This window comes from Vulpes vulpes, chromosome 5 (assembly GCF_048418805.1).
Source record: "Vulpes vulpes isolate BD-2025 chromosome 5, VulVul3, whole genome shotgun sequence".
Classification (NCBI taxonomy): domain Eukaryota; kingdom Metazoa; phylum Chordata; class Mammalia; order Carnivora; family Canidae; genus Vulpes; species Vulpes vulpes.
This window is the reverse complement of record NC_132784.1, coordinates 117,138,263-117,163,409: the sequence shown is the minus strand read 5'-3', so window position 1 is coordinate 117,163,409 and position 25,147 is coordinate 117,138,263. Positions and strand designations below refer to the sequence as shown.

The following is a 25,147-nucleotide window of genomic DNA, read 5'->3' as shown; positions in this document are numbered from 1 at the left end:
GACATTGGGCAAGTCACCTAACTTTAATTCATTCACCCTTTCAGTATATATTTATTACAAGTCTCATTGGCAGAAGATACTGTGATTATATCCTGGGCATACAAATGGCTCTGGGATTTTCCTCATCTGTAAAACAGTAGGTTGTCTCATATGATAATTATGTCTTTTCAATTTTGGAATGAACTATTTAAATTAAGAATATTTATTACTCTATTATTCAGAGAAGAATGCTAAACATTAAATATATATTGTGAGGTATTAGGTGCTCACATATTATCTAGAGACACAGATATATGCATATATATTTATATTCATATATATCAATTTTATAAAATGATAAAAGTATTATAAACACTGAAAATTTGAGTTGATATAATTATTAAAACATCAGATTTTTCTTAATCTTCTGAGGTTTTTCATTTATTATATAAAAAGGATGACTTCACTAAACAACAAAACCTTCTTACTTTACGACCTTTACAAAAGACTCTAAGGTAAATATTTCTGTGATTTAAGAAAAACAAACGGATAATAAGTTTTCTCAGGCAATAAATAACCTAGGGATACTTAGATATCATCTGAGAAGATTCAGAGATCAAATAGATTGAAAAATCAGAAAATGAATATCAAAGGTGATTTTTAAATGCCATATAGTAATCCCAAATTATATCAGTAAAGGCATTGCTGTTTTATATGATACACATAATGAATCAAGTCTTTATGCACAGTCAGAATTTTAGCATTTGATTAATAAGAATGTAAGTCTCAGGTTCAGTGGCATACTCTATTAGAGATATGAATCAGCTTTGATTCATCTTCATTTGATCCTCAAAGCAATATTCTTCAGTGGCATACTCTATTAGAGATATGATTCAGCTTTGAATTTTATCTTCATTTGATCCTCAAAGCAATATTCTTCAACCAGAACAAAAGCTTTTTAGCTTTCTATACAATTCAGTTACTTTTTAAAAATTATTGTCCAATTTGTTCAAGTTTATCAGAGGAACATGACTCTAAAACACTGAATATTAAGCAAAAGTAACATACATTAAAACTGATGTGTATCAAAAAATGTTATACTAGCACACTCACAGAAGTTACTGCATAAAAGATCTTTGTTCCTCAGAGAATTATGACTGGAAAATACTGACTGTGAAAAAAATGATTGGCTTTGAGTAAAGTATATGGACTCAGTAACATAATTTCTAATTCTTCAACTAATTTTTCAATCCATGTTTATTTTCCAAAATAGTTTATTAATTAAATAAGCCAGAAACACTCTAAAGAATAAAGATTAAACTGCTCATGTCTAAATGACCACACTTGTAAAAAACCCGACACAGAAAACTGATCTTCTAGATGAGGGTTTGGCAAAATTTGTGTTTAAAAGGCCGGATAGTAAATATTTTAGGCTCTGCGAGCCAGATGATCTCTATCACAACTATTCAGTTCTGCCATTGTTGAATGAAAGCAAACATAGACAATATGTAAATGAATGAGAGTGTCTGTGTTCCAATAAACATTTTGTACAAAAACAGGTGACACACCAGATTAGGCATGTGTATGATGATTGATGAATTCTGCATTTGCTGGCAATATAGACATGTAAAAATTTATACATACATATATACACACACATCATTTCACACATGACATTGTAATATATGTTTATATTGGTTCAGGTATTTAGTTTTATGCAGCAAAAATGATATAACTATGGAAGGACAAGCTGAAATTATAATGATCATCAAAAATACTATGGTTTCTTCCTTGATGATTTTTATGGTTTACTGCATCCATTGATTTGTTATAATCAGATCAATGCATTATTTTTACTTGCATCTGAAAAGATAAAATATTAATTTTAACAATTTTTTCCAGTTGCCACACTGTTAAATAGCTTGAGGTGCTTTAAAAGAACTATAGTGTATATATTAGAATAAAGATACCTTTTGAAAATCCTTGATATTAACCAGGTTGAATGAAAATATGTGATCCTTTGCTCCAACATACAGCCTACTCCGTTCCTCATCCAAAAGGAAGGTATGATAACTGGAGCTGTTGGCCAAGCCATTGAAAGTGATTACACTGTTGGATTCCAACATTTCTGCAAGGTAACAAAGCAAGACAATTTGGTGTTAATGTGAGGTCCTACATGAGCATGGGCTCTTGGTACAAGGTAATACCGCCTGCTGTAGTTACCAGTCAGTGGCTGTTCTAAATGAGGATACTAAGAAATATATAGGAAACTTTTTTTTTAACATTTCATTGAAATGGAAGTCATACTCATTAATTTGCTGATTTCATACTCAAGACCACACACTCCTTCAGAAGAAAGGGACGGAAATACCTCATCCACACAACTGATCTGATGGAATCTTTTTGCATGTAATGATAGAATGAAATGCTCAGTATTGTATATAAAATGTCTTTAATTTTACAAAGACTTTTTTTAAAGGGTTTCATTTGTTCCAAGTCATAACCTACAAGTATAAAGATAGGGGACAACAGAGCAAGGTAGTATGGGGGAAACACTGTCTTCACTACTAGGTTGTTTGGGGTTTCTTTTCAATGAGGAATTTTTGTCTTTTTGAACATTAAATCATTAATTCTACTATCTAAATTTTTTATACTATTTTTGTAACTGACCTATACAGAGAATCCAAGTTAGGTTTTTATGAAAACATAAGTTCTATGAATTTTATAATGTGACTCAAATTTTTCAGTTTGTTATCATTCTTCTATTTGTTTTTCCTGTAAAGGGGAAAATACTGAACCTTTAAACCTATACCTAAGTGAGAAAAATATTCTTAAAAACCCACATTATTGTAAGTCCACTTTTGCATTAGAAAGGCAGTTGTTAATTATCATAAAAGAGGTTTTGTTTAAATATCTGCTTTAATAAAAATTATATGTATATGCCACCACAAATGCCCTTCCATGAGATGGAAATGCTGAGGATTCTCCAAAACTGTGTCCTGAATCAATAATTCAAATTTTTCCAATGCACATATAGTAGAACCTTTTTATCCATGTCCACAAAATGTAGAATGTGTTTTCCAAGGACAGGAATGAGCAATGCAGACCCTTCCTCCTTTCCAGCCTTGAGTCTAAGTCATTAGCCATTTGACAAATTTCCTTGCTTTCTCCATTTCTCCTACTGACTTCTCCATATCACTAAAGATATTATTTCAGTGGAGGATAAAGTTCCATCTCCTTAAATTAGCACAAAAGGGCAGGTCGCTACCATTTGAGTTTAGACTCTCACCCAGTATTCCCGCCTCATGTCCTGTAACCTACAGGGAAACATGCTCTGCAGTTGTCCACTCTTCAGCCCTTGCTGCCATTGCTCCTGACATCTAAAACTATATATTACCTTGACAAAAAAGTAGCCATTCTTGGGAGCTAGTTCAAATGCAAGCTCCAAGAGATTTTCATAGAAATAATTTCTTTATAATATTTTGCTTAAATTTCCCTTATAGAATGTATCACACTGTTAATCATTCATATAAATAACTTATCTACCAGAATTAACATTCCCTCATGTCAGGAAATATGTAATTAATAGCTCACTACCCACAACTCACCTGGTTTCTTTTCCTTACGACCAGTCAGTAAATAATAAATTGAATGTCTATCTATTGATTTACCTATCCATCCATCTAATACACAAAAATATGATAGCAAATTATTAAAAAATGATTTTCTTATTTATTCATGAAAAATAGTAAAATACTGGGTTAGCCTTATTCCACCCTCCACCCCCACCAAAAGAAAAAAAAAAGGAAGGAAAGTAGGAAGGAAGGAAGGAAGGAAGGAAGGCAAGCAGGCAGGAAGAAAGGAAGGAATAGAGAGAGTGAGAATTTCAGTCATATGGGTTATATCTGAAATAAATGAATGCTATTAGTGTCCAGAGAGAAAAAAATAGAATTTGCTACATGATATCTGAATTTAAATGCCATCCTCTTGTCACTGTCCAAATAACTGCAGATACTCAGTGCTACAGAGACTCACTATAAGACTGAAATTTCAGGGACGCCTGAGTGGTTCAGCGGTTAAGCGTCTGCCTTCGGCTCAGGGTGTGATCCTGGGGTTCCAGGATCGAGTCCCACATCGGGCTCCCTGCATGGAGCCTGCTTCTCCCTCTGTCTGTGTCTCTGCCTCTCTTTCTGTGTCTCTCATGAATAAATAAATAAAATCCTAAAAAAAAAAAAAGACTGAAATTTCAGCATGACTGTGTGAGGATGGAAAGGGCTACTCTGAGAGGTAGGGACTACATTACTGGATGTGTTCAATGACTGAATGGCTGTTCAAGGAGATAATAATTATCAAATAGAGAAGATACCCTTCAATATTCCTTCCAGGTCTAAAATCTATAATAATTCTACCCTAATACAATATAAATCAAACCATGGGGAGCTAGGCAAATTGAAAAAAAAGTCAGCTGACTCTAAATCAAGACAATTTTGTAAGTATTGATAGGAGGATCCCTTAAAAGACACAAAGGTAGATTCTAATTGGAAACACATAGAAACTACATAAGGAAACTTTAAGCATCAAGTGGAAGAAGTTATAGGAAGACAACTACTATATCTGCAAGAACATGGAATCACCCAGTTATGGCATCACCACAGTATTTACTAGCTATGGCAGCGAGGATGAATTCCTTATGCTACCTGGGGCCTCAGTTTTTAGAAGATGGGGTTAATATTATATATTCTAGAGCCATTATGAAGGTGAAGTTAGGTAATTCATATAAAATACCTACTACAACATTTGCAAAGTTAAGCACACAATCACCTGTATATATAAGTAGAAGTAAAATATTAATATGTTCAATCTTCTTGACCAAAAGTAAGAAATTAAGGTCCAGATGGAGCACACTGAAAAATTACTTTACTACCAAATATTTTAGCTTGTTAACACAATAATTTTGCATGGTAAAGGGATAAATAAAAGCAATATGCTCTTTGATTTACATTAATATTAAATATAAAGGTCATTTTAAGAATAGTGAAATATTCTTTGCTTGCCAATATCTGTAACCTAAATTTTAAATAACAAATGCAATGCCTATCTATGTTATAATTCCAAACATTGAAAATACTCACCTAATTGAAAAACAGGTTAAATTTTGTAAATTCGTTCAGGGACAAATCGCTGATTCCTCAGTACAGACAACTTAGAGAAGTCTTTGGTGGTTTATATATGACATCATTATGGAAACAAACTAACTTTTAAAAAATGTTACTGCTGGATCATTTTATTAAACACAAAGACAATATTTTCCTGGAGTATGGGATAGCAGCTGTGTTTTCCATCACTTTGAAATATACAGATATTGCCTAATCATTCTTTTTTGCTCCAATTTCTTTAGATGTCCCTTCCTACCAGAGACTTTATATTTCTTTGTAGCTGAGGAAAGAGTCTTTTTGAGGCCCTCATGGTACTGAGCCACAGCAAATTCTGGATGGCTACGGGTTATCTCACCACTTTCCAGAGCAAAAATACTTAAAATTAGAGACCCTTTTTCTAAATCTAGATAGATCTCATATTCTTTAATATAGTTTACTTATTTAAATTTATTGTTTTTCCTATATGTAGACACAGTCAGCTATAATTGATAATAAATAACTTCAACCTTGACTCCACTCATCCAGATTTTTGGAGTTCTTTTTAGTTTCTGTTTTAGAATTTTTACCATGATATAAATTGGAACTGGAACTAAAATAAATACTCAGAAATGTGAGATATTTAATATTTCCCTACATTTTCACATCCTATGTTCATATTCAGACAAATAACAACAAACAAGGAACAATCTACATCAATTTGACTATGATGAATCCTACCAGACTACAGCTTATTAATTCTTTTTGGGTGTAATTCAGCTTTTTTTTCTTGTTGAGACATTACTTTAACCTCTACATGCTGTGTCAACCATAAAGAGAAGTAAATGTATGACTATAATCAAAAATGCCATTTCAGACTAGCATTCTTTAATGAACTTTTTATTCTAAATTTGAAAGGTGATTAAATAAGCATTGCTTATTCCAGATCACCAAACAATTTAGTGACTAAATGGAAGATAAACTGATCATAGAGTGAAGCACATAGTTTGGGCTTGATAAGTGTTATTATCACCATTATATTATAAGACAACGTTGACAGTAAGTATTAAGTGTATAAATGTTCTGAATGGGAAAATCATTTCATATAATTTCAAGCAGCAGAGTGATCACTTATAAATAGATTACACTCTCTTGTGATACAGTTCCAAAATATGGTCTTATGAAATTCAAGACAATTATATATAACTTCATTTGATATATTTATTTTTAATTTAATAACACAAGCAGAAGAAGAAATGAAATTATAATTAATTTTTTTAAAGATTTTATTTTATTTATTCATGAAAGACACAGAGAGAGGTAGAGACATAGGCAGAGGGAGAAGCAGGCTCCCTGCAGGGAGCCCGATGTGGGACTCAGTCCCGGGACTCCAGCATCATGACCTGAGCCGAAGTTGGACGCTTAACTGCTGAGGCACCCGTGCTGCCCATAATTGATGTTCTTTAATCAGAGTATCCTACCAACTAATTATTAGAGGTGAACCATGATCTTTCCTAGTGAGTCAATTCTAATTTTCATTCTACTTATTTATAAATTTTCAGATCTGCCTTTTTTCCTGAATTCATCATAATCTCTAATGTAGCTTTATTTGAATAAAGAAGACATTGTTGGTGATCACTATCAGTACATTATTTAAAATAATTAAAAATTATTTTATGAACTGATGCTCTTCCTATATGATTATTTTAACACGAGAAGAAAAAAGATGGAAGAATTTATATCAAAATCATACACGACTACTTATCTCTACACTATAAAGCTGGAATGTTCCTGCGGTATTCTGCTTATCTTTAGGATAAAAATAGATTTCTACAGATGATTATATTACAGTAACCGGGTCAGATTCTCAAAAGGCAATGAAATGAATACAAATTTCTAGAATGCAAGACCGCCCAGAGTTAGACGTTTTTATAGTAGGATGAAGAACTGCTTGACCTTCAAATCCAAACAATAGCCACCCTGTTCTTCATAAATCTGACCTCCATTACATTTCTCATTTTCTCTAGCTCTTTCTCTTTTCCCTTTTTTGCTTACCTGTCCTCTAAATTTTATAGCATGAAAGGTAATAGGACCCTTCCAGTTGCTGGACTCAAATTAATTGCCTGATTCATTCATGGTTTAGACTTATAGCCTTTTCCATGACTTGAGCTTTGTCCTTTTTTTTTTTTTTAAGATTTCATTTATTTATTTATGAGAGACACAGAGAGAGGGAGTAGCAGGATCCCTATGGGGAGTCCAATGTGGGACTCGATCCCAGGACCCCGGGATCACGACCGGAGCCGAAGGTAGATGCTCAACCCCTGAGCCACCCAGATGTTCCGAACTTTGTCTTTTCACAGAACAAAGATCCCATTTAAAGAAATAAAAGCTGGATCTATATGAAGACAAATATTTTGAATAAATTAAGATTACATCGAGACATTTATAAATATTGGCCAGTTCATTAAGGTCCAAAGTTTTAGTACTATATTTTGTGTTTCCAAGATTACTTTTTAAATTTCATAAACCAAATGTTTCCAAAGCAAAATAGGAGCTAAAATAAAAGTTGGCCACTTTCTGTTGCATTATAAAAACAACAATAACAAGTACTATTGACTATCATATCATTTCATAGAAACAAAGGAGGCATTTTATTAAATTAACAAAAAGAGGAGAAAAATACACACAAAGGATAATAACCCTTAGATATGAATAGATTATATTGTAGAAAATTTTACCTTATTTTTACTACTTTATTTTTATTTCAGCAAAGACTTGTTTTTATTTTTTTAAATATTTATTTTTTATTTGACAGAGAGAAAGAGGGCATGACCAGGGAGAAGAGCAGAGAGAGAGAAACAATTTCCCTCCTGAGGGAGCCAGAGGCTGGGCTCAATCCCAGGACTGTTGAGATCATGACCTGAGCTGAAGAGTCGGATACTCAACTTACTGAGCCACACGGGCACCCGTCCAAGGACTTGCTTTTAAAACTATTACAGAGAAGTAACTTTCCACAGATTTATATTTGGCAATTACTTCTCTAAGATAAATTGTCAATTAACTCTATTCCTAGGATTTCTAGTCAGTGCATCTTGCTATGACACAAATAGAGTTAATATTAGTGGATGTCTACACGCTTTAATTTATTTGGTGATGCTGAGTATATTCTCTCAATTTACAAAGTTTGATATGTATTGTTCAACTATATTTAGAAAAATCTATCTGCTAATTTTAATATATCAAAATAGGTACCAAAATTATACATCCTGGTCTGAAGGTAAGTTTCACCTTACCTATTTTCTCTGCCTATGCCAGAGGTCACAACACTATAAAACACAATCCCACCACCTTTGCCTAAAATATTTCTCCAAGTTTTTCCAACTCATTTCTTTATGTTTGCTAAGTCTGATCTCTAATGTCTCCCAAAGCACTGAATTTATGCCAGGACTCTTCTCTGCCAGACACTTCTTATTTGTGGATGATAGGAATAATCAGCTTCTTGACTTGGACAAACTCCCTGATCAAGGTACAAGGTGCCCACATTTGAGTTTTAGACAAGTGAAGATCTATTACCAGCTCAAGCCCAACTCCCATGCTGCTAGATGTCACACAGCTAACCACACTGTCATGGAAGGATAGTATATTTTTCCTCAAATATGCTTGTAAAATATCAAGACCAGGCATATCTGTGATATTAATCTGTTTTTCATTTTTTATAATGTGAAAAATATGTGTGGAAAGTTACTTCCTCAAAGTCTAAGCTAGTTCAACAAACATATATCCAGCCCTTATATATGTGTAACACATAGGCATTGGCTAAGAAGTACGTGGATTATAAAGATTAATAAAACCTTCATGGAAGTTAGACAAATGCCCTCAGAGAAGCAAAAGCTAAATGAACAACAGTGAGAATAATAAGAGCTAGAAAGTTAACAGGAGGGAGAAATTAACACCTGAAGGAGAATTGGACAATCCTTGGAGAAAGAACTTGGCAATTAAACCTGGCCTTTAAAAATGTGTAAGAATTTGACCAGCAGAATGAGGTGTAGAAGAGCATTCCATGCCAAAAACTGCTGAATGCCATCTAGGTATCCTCATTAGTCTCCTACAACAACAACGCTGTGAGGTGATATAGTTTTCATCCCCATTTTTTTTTCTCATGAGGAAATGTACTCAGATAGATATTAGGAATATCCTAGGTCACAGAGCTAGTGTGGTATAAAGCCAAAATATCCACTTCCATCTGACATCAGGGGCCAGGTTCTTTTGGTCTTACCCTATTCTATGCCTTAAATATTTATATTATTTGCTCTATACTTGAACTTTATTGCACAGTAATAACTCCATGGGTAATCTTTTCTCCAAGTGTTTCCTTTGTCACTAGCAGTATTTTGACATGTGTTAAGTGTGTATCTTCCAAGACAGATTTCCCTCTGAAGGCCACACAAAGGTTTCTCAGAAACCTCTATTTAGATAGTGCATGGACATCTCAGAGTTTGCAGGACTTGAACAGAACTCACTCCCTTTTCTTCATTACTGATAATAAGTAATATACACCTTTCTGTATATTTTAAAATTGGTTACAGGTATCATTCATTCAGCTAGAATGCTGAAATCTGGTACATATCTTCATATATTTAGGTAATACAGAATCAGTAATCAAAAGGTTAACAAATCATACAATTTGCATCCTCAAATGCTTTATTACCGAAACAAATTCTAGGAATCTATATGGCTATTAAGTTATTAGAAAATGTCCACAAAGAGTACACAAAGTACAACTAAAGTACAAAGGTGGCACCACTACCACCACCACCATCATCATTATCATCATCATCATCACAACACTTGTATTTTTTTTTTTTATGATAGTCACAGATTGAGAGAGAGAGGCAGAGACACAGGCAGAGGGAGAAGCAGGCTCCATGCACCGGGAGCCCGACGTGGGATTCGATCCCGGGTCTCCAGGATCGCGCCCTGGGCCAAAGGCAGGCGCCAAGCCGCTGCGCCACCCAGGGATCCCACAACACTTGTATTAAAGGTACTGTTCTAACCACATACATACAGAGGATGATTTTCAATTACCTACATGGCATTCTATCTATAGTTACCACAGCTTAGATGTTCTCTATTCTCGCAGTGTTCTCCAACTTTCATCCTCATGTGCATAGGGGAATCTACTCACTCTTCAGAATCCAAATCAAGCCTCTCCCAACCTTCTAAGAACTTTTTTGCTTTCCTTTGCAAAACACAGTGAGTGCCATGTACAAATGTAGATTAATCACACTTTATCTCTTCAGCTTCCTTTCTAGAGTTAAAATGTGCTGTAATTCTAGATCTAGAACTTTTTCCTAGCTTTTATTGCTGGCACAGAAACGACCTACAACCCCCCACCCCACAAATGTAGCAATATATCATGTATGTCAGATTATATTCTAGCTTTTCTAATTAGTTTTATATTCCATTCAAATTACTGATAGGATTATGCTATCTAAACCCTAAATTACCTACAACCTGTCTATAAAATTATAATAAAATGGTTAATTTTTAAAATCCTGTATGTTAAGTACTATTATGGTCATTTTACACACAATAATCACATTAATCAAGTTTTCAATGTTTTGCTTAACTAGTAACATTAAACATAAAACAACTGCAATTGCAATACCTTAACTGGTTCCCTAGCTTCAATTTCTTTCAACTTCAATATATTCCTCAAGGTATCACCATATAAATGGACCACAGTGCATTTCAAAAACGCAATGCTTTTTAAAGTACCTGCACTCATCATTGTTATCTTACCCCGGGGTCCCTAATAAAGGCACAGGTCCCTAATTTTCCTTTCCTACCTCATCTTATGCCTGTCTCTATATGTTCCTACAAGTCTACAACTTTAGTTTTCTCTAAACCTGGCTGGCCCTCTCCTGCTTCTAGTTTATTTTCCCCTATTCCCATGCTCCAAGGTACAGTTAGAAGCCACCTCACCCATGAAGGCCTTGAGAATTAGCAGGTATTACTCCCTCTTCTGATGTCCCACCCACTCTGATCACCACACACACTAATGTTTTAATTGCATGCCACTCATTTGCATGCATATGTGCTTTAGGCCTCTTAGATATAAAGTTAGCACAGTGCCACATAAGTCTAATTATCTGTAGAAGAAATGGTTAACCATACACTTATTTATTAAACATGAGATCTAAAAAAATCTTCAGACTATGAAGTCTGATTACTTCAATTTACAAAAAAGCATAAATGACTTTACAATGAACAGTTGCAGAGGTCAGATTTATATTAAATTCTTCTGGCTCTCAGTTTAATGTTCTTTCTTAATAAATTTCTAGAAAAATTATGACTTTAATTTTTCACGTAACTTTTGCTGCCTGATCCTTGGTAAGTTTTTGTGCAAATAATAGTCAAAATATAAGAGTTGCTAATAATTTACAAAAAACTAATGCATGATACTAATTTTTACTTCGCCTAGGAAGAATAAAAATGAATTTAAATGTGATTATTACACAAAACAAATGTTTCGATGTGAATTAAAAGTGATTAATACATCTATACATTGCAAATGATCACTCATTTCTATGCCAGGTGATTAGTCATTAAAAATTTCCAATTAAAGCATGGATCCTTCTTTTATAATTCACACTGGTTTAATTTACTGCATTGAGTGATAGGCTAGGAGTCCAGAAACTGAAACTTTGTTTTTGATTCTGTCTTTGTGTCTTAATTACTTGTAAGGTTTTTATTACCAGCAACTGTTCATTAAATGCCTATGAGAAGCAAGGATTATATTATCATTAGCAAACTTCAGGAAAACAAAATAGGAGGCTTATCTAACTAAAACAATTTAAAGTCTGATTTTTCAGGCAGTCTTGGTCAATTATTTACATATACCATAGCATATATTCAGTGTGCTCTTCAAATAACTATCATATACTTCCTTTTTTTCCAGTACCAAAATTGTGAAAAATATTCATGTATGGAGAAATAAATACTTGTTACATGTTATCTGCTCTACATAGTCACTATAAGAATTTTTAAAAACTCATTCAAGTATGATTTACTTGAATTTTTCTAATGCTGAGTAAACGCGCTTTTTAAGAAACGGAGTATTTCATTAGTATTTTTCCATTATTTCCACCCCAAGATATACTTATGGGAAAAATATGTCTTCTTTGTGGATGAAAATGGATACATGCAAGTATGAACATCCGGGAGAATATATTTATCTCAGTGTTTATGGGTGTCCCTTTTTGAGGTGAGAATCTATTTCTTAGAGTTGGAAGAGAGAGAAGGTCAAAAGAAAGTCTAGGAGATCATATGGACATTCTCACGGATCAATTGGTAACCAAACCAGAGGAGCAGGTGTGTGTGGCTGGGGTACAAATTACCTAAACCCTAGATTTGGTTGACAAAGAATATTTACTATATGTTTATCAAATGAATGAGTAGATGGATTTCTGATTAGGTAGATAAAATGAACATGTTTATGAGCATGTAACAGTGCATGTGGGTTAGATTACCCATAATTTAGCCTACTCCCCTTACTACTTCTAGTTTCTTCATTCTCTAAATTGCATGGTATCTGGGTGTCACAAACACAATTTGAGTTTGTCAGTTAAAGAAGTAGAAATTGTTCACCTGAGAGCTTATTTCACTGTCTTTATTGGAGGGTGAGGTTAAATAGGGACAGCATTCATATGGCATACCTAAGCATGTCCCCCCTCATTTAACTAGAATAGATACATTTTGATTATGAAGACTTCTGGCTTGCCCATTAAAGGATTTTGTTTCAATCAGATTTTCCTGTAGAGGATGGAAGAGAGATGGGAGAGGAGGGTGTTGAAAATCAATGAACTTAAAATATCTCTAGATGAAACCATACAATGTGTTCTGAGTTCATTCTAATCTTAATGACAATAATATCCTATTTATGATGACACATTATAAATATGTTTCCTCTAATGTGTTTAAATTTGGAGTGGTCACATTTCAGAATTTTTAAGCAAAGGAAGTCAGATGCTCTAATGAAGTAGGTTCATAAGATTTCATTGACATTTTGTAATATTTCTACATATACAAATGAAAGAGGAAGATGAGATTATTATATAGATAATTGGGATCCCTGGGTGGCGCAGCGGTTTGGCGCCTGCCTTTGGCCCAGGGCGCGATCCTGGAGACCCGGGATCGAATCCCACGTCGGGCTCCCGGTGCATGGAGCCTGCTTCTCCCTCTGCCTGTGTCTCTGCCTCTCTCTCTCTCTCTCTCTCTCTCTGTGACTATCATAAATAAATAAAAATTAAAAAAAAATTATATTATATAGATAATTTGGACAAATCAAGTTTTCCTATCTTCTACTCTGCCCAAATATTTTCTTTTTTGCAAAAATTATCTCATGGTATTAGTTCTAAAATTTACTTAGTACCAAAAAAATAAGTTAAGCATTTGATCTTACATTGAAAATGAGACAAGTTGAAATTGTTCAATTTTCTTTTCCAAACACATTCTGCTTGCTCTAAGTGTATTCTAAGATTGGGTCATGTTCACAAATGTTCTGGGATCGAATTTAAAGATAATGTGAGCCAGGTTTAGTTGAAGAGCCCTAAAGACAACTCAGTGATTCCCTAGGATGAAGCTAAGAATCCAGAATGTTTGTTGAAAATCCTTGCTTTCCCAGGGCCCATTAAAATCAAGGACATCTCTGGGCTGAACAGGACAGCAGACACTAAACATTCTCTAGACCAGTGCAGGACACACAGACATTTATCTACACTAGAGCAAAAGTCTAACTCAGAACCAGATTTATGTCTTCTAGAATGGGCAAAGGAAGTAGCGTAAGTATTAAACTTCCGTCTATACCTCATCAAAAATGTTGTTTCCCTCTTATAAAACAACAAAAAACCCTAGCCTAAAACACTAATAAAAGTATTAGAGGGGATCCCTGGGTGGCTCAGCAGTTTAGTGCTTGCCTTTGGCCCAGGGCGTGATCCCGGGATTGAGTCCCACATCAGGCTTCCTGCATGGAGCCTGCTTCTCCCTCTGCCTGTGTCTCTGCCTCTCTCTCTGTGTCTTTCGTGAATAAATTTAAAAAAAAGTATCATAATGAATGGTAAGTAATAAACATTGTTTAGAATGAAATATGACCTCCTTTTAATCTCTGACTTAAACACACATTCAAAATGAGACTCTCCCATTAGTTTTAATACAGAGAACAACAGGGGTAAAACTTGCCTCTGCACGGGTGAAGCAAAGTGTTCGTGTTACTAGGTTCTAATGAAACTCTAAGAGCAGTTCAATGTCAGCATGAAGAAATCATTCTTTTTTTTAATTTTTTTTAAAAATTTATGATAGTCACACAGGGAGAGAGAGAGGGGCAGAGACACAGGCAGAGGGCTCCATGCACCAGGAGCCCGACATGGGATTCGATCCCGGGTCTCCAGGATCGCGCCCTGGGCCAAAGGCAGGTGCCAAACCACTGCGCCACCCAGGGATCCCTCTTATAACATTATCTAAGGTCACCAATTCCTGAATTCTTTCACTTTCCTGATTCTTTTTATTTGGCATGTAAATATTATCTCTGCCAATCATTTATTTATAATATTACTATTATTACTATGCTTTGGATTAAATAACTAAAAATGATTTTATATCTTTAAAATTGTAATATTTCTTCAAAAGTAGGTATTTTTAAAGTTTCTCTTCAAATTAATAAATTGTTATGAAAACAGCAACCTATGTACTCCGGCCTCATGAACTTGCTTTGAAAGCTCAGACTTTGTATTACACTAAGTCCCGAAGTGGCAATACATTTTTAATAAGCTTTCTGATACCTTAAATATTTATTTTAATTTTATACTTTCTTTAAAGGCAATTATCTAAAACAGGCATTTGTTTCTTGTTAGGCTAAATGACACTACTGATAAGATTCAAAAAGTGGTAGAAACTAGAATTACAAAATCAAGAAAAATATTTCCAGCGCTCCCAATTATAACTGTTCTTTTATCACTTCTAAGCACTTGAAGGAAAGAAATTACTTCTACTTTAAAAACTCAAGAAATTAGTTTAAAAGTTCATAGCTGAGTTTGTTTGATGAACTTAATGACTTCCACCTCATTTAGTAAATCAGAATCTAAAAAATGTTACACTCAACCCTCTTGATAGGCTCTGGAGTTTATCAGCCCTGCTTTGCCACTTCATTAGCTGTCAAGAACCAGTAAGTGATATTGCTATGAAAGTCTTGATTCAGGTAGTTGAAAATGCTCTTATTGCAAAAGTACCAATTATCAGCAGAAGCGAAGCCAAAAGACAGTCTATCAGGAAAGGCACATCATCCACATACATACAGTTGGTTATCATTTTTGTAGACATCAAAGAAAGAGAGAGCTTTTGAACTATCAGTAGTTGATTTGTAACGTTCAGGAAAAATACACACACTGATTTAATATACACTGCAGCAGAGTTATTACTGACCTTGGAACGCCTACCTTATAATCATGTGAGAGCAACAAACTCAGGATAAAAATAAGTATTTTCTTACCAAAGGCTAAGTGCAGAAAAGATAAAAAAGATGCACTTTTTAATCTTAATGCTTAAACGAATTCTTATACTTGGTCCTACAGTTTTCTTGTGGCCAATCTTTTACTAAATGTATATTTGTTTTGTTAATTAAACAATACTACCATGAACACCCTCTTTAATGTACATATACTGTTTGAAGCTCAAAACATGACATTAGTGAAATTTAATTTTAATTATACAGCTTATTTTCTCCCTACCTTCTACAGGATTTCTCATAGTTGGTAAATAGAAAACAGGACAAGCACATGCGTATAAAACCTTGAACATCCCAAACACACGTTAGAAAATATGTCTGGGACATTTAGATGCCATTATCGATATATTAAAAACTGCGGGGATCCCTGGGTGGCGCAGTGGTTTGGCGCCTGCCTTTGGCCCAGGGCGCGATCCTGGAGACCCGGGATCGAATCCCACATCAGGCTCCCGGTGCATGGAGCCTGCTTCTCCCTCCGCCTGTGTCTCTGCCTCTCTCTCTCTCTCTGTGACTATCATAAATAAAAATTTAAAAAAAAAAAAAAACTGCGGAAGCTATTTCTTTACGTACTGAAAGCAAACAGGCATGTCAACCAACGGGCGAGCCTAGGCCGGGGAGCCCCACGAGCCCCAAGGGCAGTCGGAGAGAACGCGGCGCACGTGACCATATTCCACTTCAGGTTAAGACCTTAAAGACCTTTGGAGGGCGAGCTGCGAGGAATTTTGTAAAAGGAAACTTTATTAAACCCGACTTTGGGCGGCGGGGGCTCAGCGGGTTGGCGCGGCCCTCGGCCCAGGGCGCGACCCCGGGCCCGATCGAGTCCGCGTCGGGCTCCCCGTGTGGGGCCTGCGTCTCCCTCGGCCTCAGCCTCGGTCTGTGCCTCTCACTCTGTGTCTCATGAATAAATAAATAAAATCTTTAAACAAAACAAAATCTGACATTTCTCAATCTTGTATGATACAGACTCTTTTTATATAAAAGCACTCCTATTTTGAAGAAATATTCAGGGAGATACTATCATTATTCACGGCCCATTCTAATTACGAAAAATCCAACTTCTTAATAAACACTGGGATATTAAATGAAGAAAATAGTTTGATGGAAATTATTTTTAAACGACAGACGTTTTCTAGACTAAATATTCTGAAAAACAAAATATTCTGAAAAGCAAACTCAGACCAATTCCCCGTGTTATGCTGTTGTCTTTAATTCCCTTATATTTTAGGCAGGTAAACGTGCGGTGATTCCGATGTGGCCTGTTTCTGCTGGTTCCCAGGAGGATTCTAACTTATTTTTATTTTTATTTTATTTTTAATTTTTCTATTTATTTTTTATTTATTTATGATAGTCACACACAGAGAGAGAGAGAGAGAGAGGCAGAGACACAGGCAGAGGGAGAAGCAGGCTCCATGCACCGGGAGCCCGATGTGGGATTCGATCCCGGGTCTCCAGGATCGCGCCCTGGGCCAAAGGCAGGCGCTAAACCGCTGCGCCACCCAGGGATCCCTCTTATTTTTAATACAAATTTCCAAAGTAAAAAAATATATATATTCGGTAAACGGAATCTGAGAAAAGTTATAAAATCTGTGCAATGAATATTTAATGTCTACTTCAGCTAAAACTGATTAAGAAGCATTGAATAAAAAAACTGACCACTTTCCTAGAACAGCAATCCTTGCCTAGAACTGAAAAATACAACGTGTCACTTCACGTTTTCTGAGTCTCTCGAGCTCTTTCTCCCGGTCCGAAGGGGTCTGCGTATGCGCGCCGCCGGCCGGGCCTCCTGAAAGGCGGGGCGCGGGGCGCACGGCGCAGGCGCAGCACACGGCCGACAACCCCCCCCCCCCCCCGCCCCGTCCCGCTCTGCTGCACACCACGCGGGGCTGGGGCCGTGTGTTCCGGGGAATCGAACGCCCGGGCGGCCTCGGGGGGCTGAGGCCCGGCGCCCTGCTCGTCCTCCCGGCTCAGACCCCGACGGCCGCGGGGTGCCCGAGCCGAGCGGCACCATGTCTCCGGAAGCCGGCGGGCGGCACAGGGCGCTGCCCGGAGCCGCCGCGAAGCCTGCTCACTCGGGCGGCCGGCGCCTCCAGCGTCGCGCCCGCGCAGCCGCACCTGCCACGGCCGCATCGCACGACGTAAGGGGCGGGCGGTGCTGCGGGCCCGACGGCTTACCATCTGTTACAACGATAAGGTAACACAGCCTTGGAAATACTTAAAATAGTAAGACAGGTTAGCGTTGGGGAGAAAAAAAAAGACGAGAAGGAGAGGGACAGGGTGAGTCTGGTGGGACGCAAAGGGCCTCGGAGAAGTCTCCAAGGAGAGGGACCCAGGCCGACCCGCGGCCCACCAGGAGCACGCGGCCCATGGCGCCAGGCCTCGCGAGATCTCTGGGTCCCCCACCCTGCGGCTCACCGGGAGCACGTGGCCCACAGTGCCAGGCCTCGCGAGATCTCTGGGTCCCCCACCCTGTGGCTCACCGGGAGCACGCGGCCCACGGCGCCAGGCCTCGTGAGATCTCTGGGTCCCCCACCCTGCGGCTCACCGGGAGCACGCGGCCCACAGTGCCAGGCCTCGCGAGATCTCTGGGTCCCCCACCCTGCGGCTCACCGGGAGCACGCGGCCCACGGCGCCAGGCCTCGCGAGATCTCTGGGTTCCCGGAGTTCTGCGAGGGTTGACCGGGAGGGCGGGGGAGCGCAACCTGCACCTGTTTCTTTTTTAAGCGGCCTAATAGTTGGAAACGTTTCTTCACCTGATAAAAAAAGGCTTCAAGACCTCAAAATACATGGAGGAAACATTGACGGAACTACGCGGAGCAATAGGCAGACCGACTTTTACGGTGAGAGGCCTGGACAGCCCTCCATGTTCGTGTTCACACTGCGGCCGCCGAAAGGGCACAGGTGCTCAGCCTCCGGAGCCCCCGCCGGCCGACCGGGACGCCGCCACGGCCGCGCGCGCACGTTCCAGGCCGTGGAGCACATCTCAGTAGACGTGGGTGAGCCAGGTCGTAAGGTATGCACTCCGACTGCTGCGTATTTTCTTCCGCTATTGATTTATGTCAGGGAAAATTATATTTTCACGCTGAAGCGGCACTGAGTCCGAATGTCCATCTTGCTTGGAGACTCGTGGAATCCTTAAAATGACAGTAGCTAGTTCAGTTCCATTTGTGTGCAAGACATTACATTTTACGAAAGCAGCTGTTTTTCATGGAATATGTCCAGGTTTTCTCCTCAGGATATAAACCAGCGACCTCATACTTCCAACTCAAGACCTATCTATCAACACGTTTTCCCATGTAAGATTTCCATTATGCTGGATTCCGCCTATGGTTGGATCAGCGTATCCAGGACTACAGAAAATAGTGTCTCTCTTAATTAGACTCAAATGGGCTCAAGTCCCATTAGATTTTCATAGATTTTTTTTTTAAGTTACTCCAAAGTTTCTGGGAGAACTTGAATGTATTTTAGCTTTCATCAACTCTATGCCTTCCCAGTCCACAGCTTCTACATTTCCAGAGGTTGATGCATTTTGGGCAGGTGTGCCTTGTTCTTCCCAAATAACTCGACAAAAGCACTTGACCTCAAACAGGCCATCTTTTCAATTTTGGGAATTTCTCTTGGGTATAAGATTAGAAATGTGTCAACTTGTATCAAATATGCCCTTAAGAAGTTACCAAATGCAGTCTTCTCTGCTTTAACATTTGCTGCTTCTCTATGCTCACTAGCTTATTTTAATTATATAGGGGAAGATGAAAAAGATTGAAGTCAAAATGTTTCAAATACATTTCTACTCTAATTTGTCCAAGAAAAGTATTTAAAGTGTGTATTCTATTTGCTGATATGATCTGAGACTTTGTTAAAGTTATATTAATAATATTATTCTGACATTTGGGCAACATAATATAATTACTTTCAAATATATCCAGTTTAACTGTACGATTAAGGAAGATTCAGAAAGCTCAGTCTTTGTTCTGAATACCATATTAAGTCTACATCTGATTTATGATGGAGCTACTGGCAGGAGTCTATAAATTTCTTTGCCTCTGTAACACTACGTGTAAAATACCTGATTCCTAAATATTTCTCAGGCTAACTTAGAAACAAAAAGAATGATGTAATGTCTAAATATCTTTAAAGTTTTTTCTTCCTGAAGACGTTATAATGATTCCAGCTTCTTAGGGTGTCTAGACAATTCTTTCCAATTGGATTTTTGTGAATTATAACAAGACCTTTTATTGTGGAATGGTTTGTTTTGTTTTGTATCATCCTCTAGAATCAGTGGTTACCAGCATTTACATGAGGCATCAGGGGAAAAAAGAAATAATCGGGTTTATATTCCTAAGGTGACCGAAGTATTATGACTACTCAGTTATTTGGATTCGACTCAAGATTAAAGTCTCCATCTGTGAGCCTTATAGCAGAAAAGTACTCTTCCCAAACTTTCCCTCCTGACAGGTAATCACAAACCTCTTAAAGTGTGACCCTTAAAATGCTATTGTTAGAGTTATGATAGCATTCATGGGTCATTCTATACTTGAAAGTATTTACAAAATAATTTATTAGAAAAAAATTATTTAGATTAATGTTGCATAATTGAGTGAGCCACAGGAAAAGATAGTTTCATTACTTTGCTTAGTATTTATTGCCTGAATTGTCTGTGAAGGGATTATTTGTAAAATACACATTCCAATTCTACGTATGTGGCATGTTTCTGTGGGAAAGTTTGTACGCATATAAGTCTGTATACAGTGAAGATACACATGTCAAAAAGACATGAAATGTATGTGGGAATATTATGTTTTTCGCCAGCTGTGTGTTCTAGCCATAGGATTTTTTCCTTATATATTTATTTGAATGAAAGTCATAGTCCTTCATCCTGACCCATAAAATGTTAATCCCTTCAAGAACGTCTCAATTTCTTTTGTTAAAGGGACTCTGTATAACAATATCAAGACCTAATCCTTACTTATAACTAACCTTTTCACCTAAAGGTGGATAACCAGACTTGAAATGTTCAATCTGTATGCCTGCACTGATTTAAAATACATGTAGAGAATCTTTTGTTTTGGTTCTTCTTTATATCCCCCCCACCAAATTAGCAATTAGCATTGTAATTTTCAAACTGAGTATATACTGAGCAAGTGATTGAATGCTGAATGCAATTTTAACATTATCCGGAATATTTCCATAGGCAAAAAATGTACTCTTTTCAGTGGCATGAGAAAGGATGTTAATCATTAACTTCCTTTGAGCACTAGAATCTATTTTTTCCTCACACTGGTATCTCTACTTCTCCAAAATCCTTATAACAATGTTTTACAATGTGTTTGTTTACCTGCAAAAATGCAGGTATAATTGCTAGCTATTGACAGTTTTCCTTACTGAAAAATGTCTACATCCCTTGAAATACCACACTTCATCGTTGAAAAATGAATAACATCTGCAGGGATCTCAAAAGCCTGGATTTCTGAACCTGCTGAATGCTAATCTGAGAATTCATGTACAAAGTTTGTTGCTGACCGCACATTGACTAATAACTAACAGGGTTAAGGGGACTCTAGAGCAGATCTGCTCAGAAAAAGTCAGAGGGTAGATTTTGCAAGTGCGCTTACTTTAATGGAGTATATGTGTATGAAAGTAGCACTAGTTGTTTTTTTTGGAAGAACCAGACCACACAGGTTATCCCAGCAATTGTAATATTCTGACTAAGATACCTTTGATATTTTAACTATAGAAAAGTGCACAGTTATTGCAATTAACTAAATTTCTTAAGTCACAGTTAATCCTACCCTTAAAATACCTCTTAAACTTACAGTCACCTTTCAATTGCCACCACTAACATCAGTTTGAGACACCATCCTCTTACCTGGACTAATGCAACGTTATTCTCAATAAATTCAACTACACTATTCAATACATTAGGCACAGAATGATCAGAGGGATCCTCTTAAAGTATCACCACATTATGCATCTCTTCTGCTTGAGTCCCTACCTGAAAGAGCCAGTATCTCATCAATTCCTTTCATCTTCAGCACACTTAGATCTATAGTTCTTTTCTGTCTTGGGTCTTTAGCAGATGCTATGACTTTGGTCTGGCAATCCTCTCCCACTCCTCTCCACTTGATTAATTTGAATCTTGTATTTCAACTTAAATAGCACTACTTCAGTGATAGCTTCCCTGATATGACAAGCTATAACAGATCCCACTGCTAAATTTTCTCATGATATCCTATTTGTTTGAATATATGGTGTTAAACTCCATATATTCACTTTTGCCATAATTTTTTTTTTACAATCCCTCTCCACAACCAGATCATAAATGTCAATTGGGTAATACCACATGTCTTTGTGCCTTCTTGTACATCCTCTGCATAACAGTGCCTAGTACACTATAGGTATTCAAAAAATATTGATTGAATAAATTGCGAATAAAAAATGATTGAGGGGGCGCCTGAGTGGCTCAGTTGGTTAAGTGTAAACACTTAACCTTCAGCTCAGATCATGATCTCAGGGTCCTGGGATTGAGCCTTACATGGGGCTTCCCGCTCAGCAGGGAGTCTGCTATTCCCTCTCCCTCTGTCTCCAACCATTCTCTCTCTCTCTCTCAGATAAATAAAATCTTTAAGAAAAAGTATTCGGTAAAATTCTTTTGCTAACTGTTCTTTAATTGATCATTGCATATTACTATGATGCCCTGAATTATGTTTGTTTTTTTAAGAATTTTTAACATCATATTTTCTATAGAATGTAATTATTCTACAAGATGACAGCAAAGAAGGAAACTGTGCATGTTCGTTTTTGTAGATGACAATTCCAAAACTTGTAAAATAGGTCACAGTTCAGTCCTAAATTGAAGAAAATTTTACAGACTAATTTTTAAAGCTGGCCTCTGTAAGAGTTTGTAATTTCATAAACAAGCCTCATTTGACTTGCTGGATCTGGTTAGCAGTGACGTTTTGCATCATCAACTCAAAATATTTTTTACTTTTTTTCAGTCCCCCTGTCCCCCAAAACAAAACCAGACTGTATATTTTGCCCAATTTCTCCTCTTTACAAAAACTCTTTAGAAAAATCTGCCACTGAGCATAGTGAATAACCACTTCAAATTGTTTACCAAGGTCTTAAAGGTACAATATTCACAAAATTCTAATTGATATTTTAATGCTTTATACAGTTATGGTGACATTGAAGGATTGTTTCTACACCCACAGAAATACCCAGTCCATCTAAGATTGCTAAACCTTACAAAAGCAGCAAATTAAAACAAACAAATACCTCTTTCACACTACCTTTTTTTTATTTTACAATAATTTAAAAGAAATAAAGTGGTTTTCTTTTTTCTTTCTTTCTTTTTTTTTTTTTGGAAGCACCCATCTTTATAAATGTATTTTCCTTAGGAAAAATCCTACTAAATAGTAAAACATTTTATATGAACAACTCCTACATAAAGCTCTATCAGTCTAACCTTGCTGTATTTCCAAGAGAGCTGACATAGTAATTGTAGGAGAAATGAAATTAGAATACCACCTCTTCGCACCAGTTAGAGAAAAGCATTCAACATTAAGGCAATTTGCAGTTTTAGGACTGTGTTACTTAGTGATACTATAATTCAGCCACAGAATAAACTGTCAAAAAATATGGCTAGGCTTTTTTAGCTTTGATGCAATCTAAGCATTAATGGTTCTAGTAATTTGAGGATTGAAAATACCCTAATTTATTAGCCACTAGCTTCAGTGGTGTGGACAATTGGTGAGGACAAGCTGGGTATGGACAATTGTGTTCTAATGGGCTTAATATTGTGAGTTTCATATTTTGGACATTTTGCTGTTAGAAAGCCAGAAAAGAAACACTGAAACCAAGAAAACAAAAGTCCCACAATAGGAAGCATCAATTTTCACACTAGAAGGAATAAACACAGGCATAAGGATCATAAGTTGATTCTCAAAATATGATTTATGATCCATATTTATTTCTGAAATAATTTGTGGTTTTTTAAACCATAAAAGATAGTCATGAGATCTTAATAAAATTTAAGATATTGTCCCCTTTTAGTAAAAGTAGACTCTTGAGGAGTAAAGCGATTCCATGTTTATGATCACTAACAAAATTGCACCAAATATTGGTATTGAATACTATAGACCATTTTGTGGAGTAAAAGAAAAAATGAATATTTATTTAGTTGTGTCCTAAGCTAGGTGCCCTTCACATTTTTTTTTTAAGATTTTATTTATTTATTCATGAGAGACACAGAGAGAGAGAGAGGCAGAGACACAGGCAGAGGGAGAAGCAGGCTCCATGCAGGGAGCCCGACGTGGGACTCGATTCCGGGTCTCCAAGATCACACCCTCGGCTGAAGGCGGCGCTACACCACTGAGCCATCCAAGCTGCCCCCTTCACATCTTTTATATACATTATCCTTATAATAACTTTATGAAGTAGGTAATTTCATTTATTTTTTTTTTCAAGATTTTATTCATTCCTGAGAGACACAGAGAGAGAGGTAGAGATACAGGCAGAGGGAGAAGCAGGCTCCCTGTGGAGAGCCCGATGTGGGACTCGATCCTGGGACCCCAGGGTCATGACCTGAGCTTAGGGCAGATGCTCAACCACTGAGCCACCCACGTACCCCTAAAAAGGTTTCCTAATAAAAGCGGTGCTAATTAAGACATGAACAGATGTGATCCATCCAGAGAATGTAGTCTCTTCATTCTATGATACTCAAGGAGTTTTTGTCCAAGAAAACACTTCTCTTTGGGACTTGGACAACTAACCCCCTCTCTCTCTCTCTCTCTTTTTTTTTTAGGTTTTAATTTATTTATTCATGAGAAACACAGGCAGAGGGAGAAGCAGGCTCTCTGTGGGGAGCCTGATGTGGGACTCGATCCCGGGACCCCGGGGTCATGACCTGAGCCGAAGGTAGATGCTCAACCACTGAGCCACTAGGTGTCCCAGTGGAGGTATTTCAATTTACAGGTGAGAAGACTGCTGTTCAAAGAGGTTAAGAAACACAGGTTAAGTCCTCAGAGCTAGCTGAGTGTCAAAGCTATCTGAACTTGAAGTTACCACAGGCCCTGTTCTCCTTGCTCCGACAAAATTATTCACCAGAATTAAGACAAAAGGTTGTTCTTTGGCATGAGCAGAAGAGAATGCTTTTTATTGAAATAGTTTTTGATCAGTTCAGAGGTTAAAATGTTAGTGCACAATCTTTACACTACAAACGCCACCTATACCACAAATCACCCCAAGTACACCCACGGGACACCAGGAGTTTTGGCTCCTCTACCTTAGGAAAACCAACGTTAGAAGGTTTTTACTCTGCTAAACTATAAAAATGGTTGGCAAGTCCATGAAATCGGTGGTTTGAAGTCATGTATGAAATGATTTCTTTCTATACTGTATATATTTTTTTCTGCTTTGGAGATCATAGAAACACCTTAGTTTATGGAGAGAATTGCTGGAGCTCTATGGTCTGACTTTA

General features: G+C 37.0%; 1 protein-coding gene across 7 annotated transcripts in view; it reads right to left on the bottom strand.

Moving 5' to 3' along the window:
• Positions 1 to 25,147, bottom strand: part of SEMA3A (semaphorin 3A) — a 455,199-nt gene that overhangs the window by 143,198 nt on the left and 286,854 nt on the right. For all 7 annotated transcript variants that reach the window (XM_072759792.1, XM_072759795.1, XM_072759794.1 and 4 more), the window contains one exon: positions 1,950 to 2,107. In XM_072759792.1, the coding sequence (XP_072615893.1) occupies positions 1,950 to 2,107 (158 nt within the window). The remainder of the gene's footprint in view (positions 1 to 1,949; positions 2,108 to 25,147) is intronic.